This window comes from Triticum aestivum, chromosome 2A, assembly GCF_018294505.1.
Source record: "Triticum aestivum cultivar Chinese Spring chromosome 2A, IWGSC CS RefSeq v2.1, whole genome shotgun sequence".
NCBI classification, from domain to species: domain Eukaryota; kingdom Viridiplantae; phylum Streptophyta; class Magnoliopsida; order Poales; family Poaceae; genus Triticum; species Triticum aestivum.
In genome coordinates, this window is record NC_057797.1 from 459421009 (window position 1) to 459431257 (window position 10249).

Below are 10249 nucleotides of genomic sequence, written 5' to 3' on the forward strand. Positions count from 1 at the left end.
AAGGGTGGTTGGGGGCGCGTCCACCGGCGCAAGCAGCGGGTGGAGGCGGCGGCGACGTCAAGCGGGTAGCAGCGGGCAGAGCGCACTCGGGCGACGGCCAAGCCACGGTGGATGCATGCCCGGGCGGCGCAGGGGCATGGCCAAGGGCGCGCGTGTGCGTGTTGGAGCAAGGCAGAGTCAACGTGACGGGAGCGCCGGCCACGGTGACTTCTAGCGCGGGACAACAACGACGAGCACGGCGGTCAGAGGATGCAGATCAAGGGGAAGGCAGAGGGGAAAACGCGTCGGCTCACATCATTGACGGGGAGAGGCTCGGGGATGCGCGGGATGCAGTGAAGTCGTCGGAACCCACGACGAACGGCGGCGGAGATGAGCTCGATGGCGAGCGTACGTGCTGTCCCGGCTCGATTCAGAGCACGTAGGCGAACGAGACGACTATGGCGAAGCTCCTGGACGCCTTGGAGCGATGAGGGGAGGCCGGTGGCCACCGGATTGACGAGGTTGGTCGGAGGCGCGGTAGCCATGGTGCGGGAGAGGTCCGAGAAGGCGAGGACGGCGCCTGCTGCTTGCTACCGCGGTGGAGGTCCAGGGGTGAAGCAGGATCGAACGGAGGGAGGAGAGGCTGCGAGGGGGTCGGGTATGAGGCGCCTCCTCTGGTCTCGATGTGCGGTGGCGCGAGTGGAGGAGGTGAGGGATCGAGCGAGAGGAGTGGGGGGGGGGGAATCGGGAGGAGTGGGTGCGGTTAGGGTTTCGGGGTGGCTCAGGGGGTAATAGGGGGGGCTGAGCCGGCCTGGTTGGCCCGATGGCTAGCTGGGCCGAGGCCCAGCGAGGGAGGGGTTTTTCCCTTTCTTTTGTCCTTATTTTACTTTTGTTTAATTTTCCTTTTCTGTTTTCTGTTTTACTTTAGTTCCTCTTTTATTTTAGTTTTGTAAACTATAAAAGTAGTCCCTAATTTAGTGTTAGTAAATAGGCTACTGCCACATAAGTTTGGGCAACTAAATAAAATAGTTTAATATTTTATTATTTTTTTGTAAAAGGCATTCAACTAATTGTTTTTGCTACTGTTAAAAATATTTTTAGAGTATTAAAACCTTTTCCAAAAGTGTGGTTTCTCCACCATACTTTCCTATGCATTATTTGGCTCACCCCGAACATTATAGTTTTAATATTTGAAAACTTTTATTGTTTGCTTGATTTTGAATTTGAATTTGAATCGATTTCAAACTAATGCGAGATTAGCAATAGTAATCGAGGTGACGTGGCATCATTAGTAGATGGTTACTGTAGCATAATTATCCGGGCGTCACACGTTACTAGTACAATCTTGATTCGGCGGCATCGTGGGATGAAGCGGCCCGGACCGACCTTACACGTACTCTTACGTGAGACTGGTTCCACCGACTGACATGCACTAGTTGCATAAGGTGGCTAGCGGGTGTCTGTCTCTCCCACTTTAGTCGGATCGGATTCGATGAAAAGGGTCCTTATGAAGGGTAAATAGCAGTTGGCATATCACGTTGTGGTTTTTGCGTAGGTAAGAAACGTTCTTGCTAGAAACCCATAGCAGCCACGTAAAACATGCAAACAACAATTAGAGGACGTCTAACTTGTTTTTGCAGGGTATGCTATGTGATGTGATATGGCCAAGAAGAATGTGATGAATGATATGTGATGTATGAGATTGATCATGTTCTTGTAATAGGAATCACGACTTGCATGTCGATGAGTATGACAACCGGCAGGAGCCATAGGAGTTGTCTTAATTTATTTATGACCTGCGTGTCAACATAAACGTCATGTAATTACTTTACTTTATTGCTAACCGTTAGCTGTAGTAGTAGAAGTAATAGTTGGCGAGACAACTTCATGAAGACACGATGATGGAGATCATGATGATGGAGATCATGGTGTCATGCCGGTGACGATGATGATCATGGAGCCCCGAAGATGGAGATCAAAAGGAGCAATATGATATTGGCCATATCATGTCACTATTTGATTGCATGTGATGTTTATCATGTTTATACATCTTATTTGCTTGGAACGACGGTAGTAAATAAGATGATCCCTCATTAAAATTTCAAGAAAGTGTTCCCCCTAACTGTGCACCGTTGTGAAAGTTCGTCGTTTCGAAGCACCACGTGATGATCGGGTGTATAGATTCTTACGTTCGAATACAACGGGTGTTGACGAGCCTAGCATGTACAGACATGGCCTCGGAACACATGTGAAACACTTAGGTTAACTTGACGAGCCTAGCATGTACAGACATGGCCTCGGAACACAAGAGACCGAAAGGTCGAGCATGAGTTGTATGGTAGATACGATCAACATGAAGATGTTCACCGATGTTGACTAGTCCGTCTCACATGATGATTGGACACGGCCTAGTTGACTCGGATCATGTAATCACTTAGATGACTGGAGGGATGTCTATCTGAGTGGGAGTTCGTAAGATGAACTTAATTACCCTGAACATAGTCAAAAGGTCTTCGCAAATTATGTCGTAGCTCGCGCTTCAGTTCTACTGTTTAGATATGTTCCTAGAGAAAAATTAGTTGAAAGTTGATAGTAGCATTTATGCAGACAGTAGAAGGCTTATGTCCTTAATGCACCGCTCAGTGTGCTGAACCTCGAACGTCGTCTGTGGATGTTGCGAACATCTGACATACACGTTTTGATGACTACATGATAGTTCAGTGCGTAATGCTAAATGGTTTAGAATTGAGGCACCAAAGACGTTTTTGAAACATCGCAGAACATATGAGATGTTCCAAGGACTGAAATTGGGATTTCAGGCTCGTGCCCACGTCAAGAGGTATAAGACCTCCGACGATTTTCTTAGCCTGCAAACTAAGGGAGAAAAGCTCAATTGTTGAGCTTGTGCTCAGATTGTCTGAGTACAACAATCATTTGAATCGAGTGGGAGTTGATCTTCCAGATGAGATAGTGATGTTTCTCCGAAGTCATTACCACCAAGCTGCTAGAGCTTCGTGATGAACTATAATATATCAGGGACATATATGATGATCCTTGAGATATTCGCGATGTTTGACACCACAAAAGTAGAAATCAAGAAGGAGCATCAATTGTTGATGGTTGGTGAAACCACTAGTTTCAAGAAGGGCAAGGGCAAGAAGGGATACTTCATGAAACGGCAAATCAGCTGCTGCTCTAGTGAAGAAACCCAAGGTTGAACCCAAACCCGAGACTAAGTGCTTCTGTAATACGGGGAACAGCCACTGGAGCAGAACTACCCTAGATACTTGGTAGATGAGAAGGCTGGCAAGGTCGATAGAAGTATATTGGATATACATTGTGTTAATGCGTACTTTACTAGTACTCCTAGTAGCACCAGGGTATTAGATACCGGTCCGGTTGCTAAGTGTTAGTAACTCGAAATAAAAGGCTACAGAATAAACGGAGACTAGCTAAAAGGTGAGATGACGATATGTGTTGGAAGTATTTCCAAGGTTGATCAAATATCGTACGCTCCCTCTACCATCGAGATTGGTATTAAAACCTAAATAATTGTTATTTGGTGTTTGCGTTGAGCATAGACATGACTGGATTATGTCTATCGCGATACGGTTATTCATTTAAGGAGAATAATGGTTACTCTGTTTATTTGAATAATACCTTCAATGGTCTTGCACCTAAAATGAATGGCTTATTGAATCTCGATCGTAGTGATACACATGTTCATGCCAAAAGATATAAGATAGTGATGATAGTACCACCTACTTGTGGCACTGCCACGGAAGTCATATTGGTATAAAACGCATGAAGAAGCTCCATGTTGATGGATCTTTGGGCTCACTCGTTTTGAAAAGTTTGAGACATGCGAACCATGTCTATTGGTGTATATGCATGAAGAAACTCCATGCAAATGGACCGTTTGGACTCACTTGATTTTGAATCACTTGAGACATGCAAATCATACCACATGGGCAAGATGACTGAAAGCCTCGTTTTCAGTAAAATGGAACTAGAAAGCAACTTGTTGGAAGTAATACATTTTGATGTGTGCAGTCCAATGAGTGCTGAGGCGTGTAGTGGATATCGTTATGTTCTTACTTCACAGATGATTTGAGTAGATACTAAGTATATTTACTTGATGAAACATAAGTCTGAATTATTGAAAGGTTCAAGTAATTTCAGAGTGAAGTTGAACATCGTCGTGACAAGAGGATAAAATATCTATGATATGATCATAGAGATGAATATCTGAATTACAAGTTTGGCACAGAATGAAGACATTGTGGAAATTGTTTCACAACTAATACAGCCTGGAACACCATAGTGTGATGGTGTGTCCGAACATCATAACTGCACCCTATTGGATATGATGCATACCATGATGTCTCTTATCGAATTACCACGATAGTTTATGGGTTAGGCATTAGAGACAGCCACATTCACTTTAAATAGGGCACCACGTAATTCCGATGAGATGACACCATATGAACTATGGTTTAGAGAAACCTAAGCTGTCATTTCTTAAAAAGTTTGGGGCTGCGACGCTTATGTGAAAAAGTTTCAGGCTGATAAGCTCGAACCCAAAGCGGATAAATGCATCTTCATAGGACACCCAAAGCAGTTGGGTATACCTCCTGTCTCAGATCCGAAAGCAATAAGGGATTATTTCTAGAATCGGGTCCTTTCTCGAGGAAAAGTTTCTCTCGAAAGAATTGAGTGGGAGGATGGTGGAGACTTGATGAGGTTATTGAACCATCTCTTTAACTAGCGTGTGGCAGGGCACAGGGAGTTGTTCCTGTGGCACCTACACCAATTGAAGTGGAAGCTTATGATAGTGATCATGAAACTTCAGATCAAGTCACTACCAAACCTCGTGGGATGACAAGGATGCGTACTACTTCAGAGTGGTACGTAATCCTGTCTTGGAAGTCATGTTGCTAGACAACAATGAACCTACGAGCTATGGAGAAGCGATGGTGGGCCTGGATTCCAAAATGGCTCGAGGCCATATAATCCGAGAGAGGATCCATGTATGAAAACAAAGTGTAGACTTTGGAAGAGCTACTTGATGGTCGTAAGGCTGTTAGGTACATATGGATTTTAAAAGGAAGACAAACAATGATGGTAAGTGTCACCATTGAGAAAGCTCGACTTGTCGTTAAGATGTTTCCCGACAAGTTCAAGGAGTTGACTACGATGAGACTTTCTCACACGTAGCGATGCTAAAAGTCTGTTGGAATTATATTAGCGATTACTGCATTATTTATGAAATCTTGCAGATAGGATGTCAAAACATTGTTTCCTCGATGATTTTCTTGAGGAAAGGTTGTATGTGATACAACTGGAAGGTTTTGTCAATCCTGAAAGATGCTAATAAGTATGCAAAGCTCCAGCAATCCTTCTAAGGACTGGAGTAAGCATCTCGGAGTTGGAATGTATGCTTTGATGAGATGATCAAAGATTTTTGGTGTATACAAAGTTTATGAGAAACTTGTATTTCCAAAGAAGTGAGTGGGAGCGCTATAGAATTTCTGATGAGTATATGTTGTTGACATATTGTTGATCAGAAATGATGTAGAATTTCTGGAAAGCATACAGAGTTATTTGAAAAGTGTTTTTCAATGGAAAACCTGGATTAGGCTACTTGAGTATTGAGCATTAAGATCTATAAGGATAGATGAAAATGCTTAATAGTACTTTCAAATGAATACATACCGTGACAAGATTTTGAAGGAGTTCAAAATGGATCGGCAAAGAAGGAGTTCTTGGCTGTATTATAAGGTGTGAACATTGAGTAAGACTCGAAACCTGACCGCGGCAGAATAGAGAGAAAGGACGAAGGTCGTCCCCTATGCTTTAGACGTATGCTCTACAGTATGCTATGCTGTGTACCGCACCTGAAGTGTGCCTTGCCATGAGTCAGTCAAGGGGTACAAGAGTGGTCCAAGAATGGATCACAGGACAGCGGTCAAAGTTATCCTTAGTAACTAGTGGACTAAGGAATTTTCTCGATTATGGAGGTGGTAAAAGAGTTCGTCGTAAAGGGTTACACCGATGCAAACTTTGACACTAATCCAGATTATTCTGAGTAGTAAACTAGATTCGTATAGTAGAACAGTTATTTGGAATAGCTCCAAATAGAACGTGGTAGCTGCATCTGGGAGATGACATAGAGATTTGTAAAGCACACACGGATCTGAAAGATTCAGACCCGTTGACTATAACATCTCTCACAAGCATAACATGATCAAACCCAGAACTCATCGAGTGTTAATCACATGGTAATGTGAACTAGATTATTGACTCTAGTAAACTCTTTGGGTGTTAGTCACATGGGGATGTGACCTTGAGTGTTAATCACATAGCGATGTAAACTGGATTATTAACTCTAGTGCAAGTGGGAGACTGTTGGAAATATGCCCTAGAGGCAATAATAAATTAGTTATTATTATATTTCCTTGTTCATGATAATAGTTTATTATCCATGCTAGAATTGTATTGATAGGAAACTCACATACATGTGTGGATACATAGACAACACCATGTCCCTAGTAAGCCTCTAGTTGACTAGCTCGTTGATCAATAGATGGTTACGGTTTCCTGACCATGGACATTAGATGTCATTGATAACGGGATCACATCATTAGGAGAATGATGTGATGGACAAGACCCAAACCTAAGCCTAGCACAAGATCATGTAGTTCGTATGCTAAAGCTTTTCTAATGTCAAGTATCATTTCCTTAGACCATGAGATTGTGCAACTCCCGGATACCGTAGGAATGCTTTGGGTGTGCCAAACGTCACAACGTAACTGGGTGGCTATAAAGGTACACTACAGGTATCTCCGAAAGTGTCTGTTGGGTTGGCACGAATCGAGACTGGGATTTGTCACTCCGTGTAAACGGAGAGGTATCTCTGGGCCCACTCAGTAGGACATCATCATAATGTGCACAATGTGATCAAGGAGTTGATCACAGGATGATGTGTTATGGAACGAGTAAAGGGACTTGCCGGCAACGAGATTGAACAAGGTATCGGGATACCGACGATCGAATCTCGGGCAAGTATCATACCGATAGACAAAGGGAATTGTATACGGGATTGATTAAGTCCTTGACATCGTGGTTCATCCGATGAGATCATCGTGGAACATGTGGGAGCCAACATGGGTATCCAGATCCCGTTGTTGGTTATTGGCCGGAGAGTTTTCTCGGTCATGTCTGCATGGTTCCCGAACTCGTAGGGTCTACACACTTAAGGTTCGATGACGCTAGGGTTATAAGGAATAGATATATGTGGTTACTGAATATTGTTCGGAGTCCCGGATGAGATCCCGGATGTCACGAGGAGTTCCGGAATGGTCCGAAGGTAAAGATTTATATATGGGAAGTCCTGTTTTGGTCACCGGAAAAGTTTCGGGGTTTATCGGTAACGTACCGGGACCACCGGGAGGGTCCCGGTGGTCCACCAAGTGGGGCCACAAGCCTCGAAGGGCTGCATGGGCCAACTGTGGGAGGGGACCAGCCCCAGGTGGGCTGGTGCGCCCCCCACCAAGGCCCAAGGCGCAAGGGAGAGTGGAAGGGGGCAAACCCTAGGCTCAGATGGGCCTAAGGCTCACCTAGTGGTGCGCCCCCCTCTCCCCTCCCCTTGGCCGCCCCTAGATGGGATCTAGGGGGCTGCCACCACCCCTAGGGAGGGAACCCTAGGTGGGGGTGCAACCCCTCCCCTTCCCCTATATATACTTGAGGTTTGGGCTGCCCAACATACATGAGTTCATCTCCTTCTTGGCGCATCCCTACCCCTCTCCCTCCTCGTCTCTTGCCGTGCTTGGCGAAGCCCTGCTAGAGTACCACGCTTCTCCACCACCACCACGCCGTTGTGCTGCTGCTGGATGGAGTCTTCCTCAACCTCTTCCTCTCTCCTTGCTGGATCAAGGCATGAGAGACGTCACCGGGCTATACGTGTGTTGAACGCGGAGGTGCCGTCCGTTCGGCACTAGGATCTCCGGTGATTTGGATCACGACAAGTACGACTCCTTCAACCCCGTTCACTTGAACGCTTCCGCTTAGCGATCTACAAGGGTATGTAGATGCACTCTCCTTCCCCTCGTTACTGGTCTCTCCATAGATAGATCTTGGTGACACGTAAGAAAATTTTGAATTTCTGCTACGTTCCCCTACAGGATGAATCCCATAATAATAGTCCATGTGAGCGCCAGTCCATGTAACAAGGCTAGTGTTGTGTTCATCCTACTGTAACAGGAGTCTTGCTACAAAACACCCTGAATTGTTTTTCCATCCCGTTACAAACCATTAATTGCAACAACACAAATATTTCTAAAACATAGCTTCAGTTGCAAAATCAATGCAACAACATGCATGTTTCAGAAAACCATAGCCCTCATTTGCGGCCATGTTTCAAAATTAGGCTATGATTTAAGCTGCTGTGGGTGGTCCGATCAAAGACGATCGTACAGTAGTGGAGGCGGTCGACACCCACGAAGAGATCGGCCAGGTGAATACAAGCGTCTCCTTTTTCTTTTATCACCTGAACATCTCCCCAATAATTTCACATGAACAAAGTTTTCACGCCCTTGTTGGCGAGCATGTATGTGTAAGGACCCGAATATTCAGCCAGCGTAAGATTTTTAGACATAGAAAATCAAATATTTTTCATGGTAAATTATGTTAGCTGAGGATAATAAGTTTAGTTGACGAGCATGACAGATCTGACTCAGTTCATTTTTCTTCTAGGAAATTGCCATGCTCGCCAACTAAATTTTTCATCCTCACGCCAATATAAATTATCATGAAAAATATTTGATTTGTCATGCATAAAAGTTTAACATCAGATATTTAGCATTTCCTGTGGTTGAATGGTTAGAGGGATTGTGGTATCCCTACCCCACCAAGATTCATGTCCCGGTGCTCGCATTTATTCCTGCATTTATTTCAGGATTTCCGGCGATGTGCATTCAGTGGGAGGAGACGTTCCCGTCGACGACGAGGTGCCTATGGTGACTTCGTAAATTTCAAAATGATAAGCCGGCTCAGTATTTCGGAGGTGCTCATACGTATAGTGTGTGCGTGTGTGTTTATAGGGGTGAGTGTATGCGCATGTATACGAGCGCTTGCGTCTGTATTGTGTTAAAAAAATCTTTAGTATTTCCATTTGTAATCGTTGATAACCTCTTAGCTACTTAATGGTACTAACCGTTATATCACACACGAAATTAACGGCTTAAAATGTGGACGCGTCTTAAAATTTATCTATATAATATGGACGTACTGTCCCTTCCCAACACACATAACTACAAAAATGACTACCTCCACCACCGCCGCCATCCCCTGTCTCCTCCTCCTTGCCACGCTCACCATCGCCGCTGCTGAAATAGGGCACCCGCAGGCTCCGGCGGCAGCCACAGGCGCCGTGGGCTGCCGGACGGAGATCAGGGACGTGGGCAAGAACAAGCTGGTGCAGTCCCTGGGCCGGTTCGCGGTGTCCGAGCACAACCGCCGCCTCAGCCACGGCGGCAGACCAGTCAACAACGGTGACCCCGTCCAGGTCCAGCTCGTCTTCATCGCCGTGGCGGCGGCGCAGAAGCAGGTCGCCTCCGGGGTGGTATACTACCTGAAGGTTATCGCCCGGGACCGCGCCGGCGGCGGCGGGGACAGGCCGTTCGACGCCGTGGTGGTCGTCAAGGCGTGGATCAAGTCCAAGGAGCTCGTGTCTCTCATGCCTTCTCCCAAGTAATCGACAGGCTGGCTGTCAGGTGTACGTATGTGCGCTCCGTGCAGGTTTTGTGCTGTTGTTATTACTCGTTTGCATTTTTCCCGTCACTTGAGTATGTAACAAAATAAAAAGCGTGGTTACAGCATGAACTAGTATCTGTCATCCATACTTACGCGAGGATTATCGGTTGCGTACGCATGTGTGATGTTTCTCTAATGGAGAAATTTCTGGAAAGCGTGGGCGATCTAGTTCAATTTCTAGTTAATTGCCAGGGCGTCTTTTGGATTCTCATGCATAAGGTGGCATCCTCGTGTTTTTTCAGGTAATTGCTAGTGCGTAACAACGGGTACAAATATTCTACTCCCTCCATTCCGAATTACTTGTCACAGGTATGGATGTATCTAGATATATTTTAGTTCTAGATATACCCATTTCTGCGACGAGTAATTTGGAACGGAGGGAGTAGTATTTTAACTCGTGATTTACCAGTGTATATTAATGTGAATGTATAAATAAATGTTTACTAAATCTTGTCTG

General features: G+C 45.2%; 1 protein-coding gene across 1 annotated transcript; it reads left to right on the forward strand.

Annotated features, from left to right (window-relative positions):
* The first annotated feature begins 9294 nt into the window (after positions 1–9294).
* On the forward strand, positions 9295–10038 carry LOC123188989 (cysteine proteinase inhibitor 10). The gene has a single exon (XM_044601303.1). The coding sequence runs from the start codon at positions 9299–9301 to the stop codon at positions 9731–9733; it is 435 nt and encodes a 144-aa protein (XP_044457238.1). The 5' UTR covers positions 9295–9298; the 3' UTR covers positions 9734–10038.
* The last annotated feature ends 211 nt before the right edge of the window (positions 10039–10249 follow it).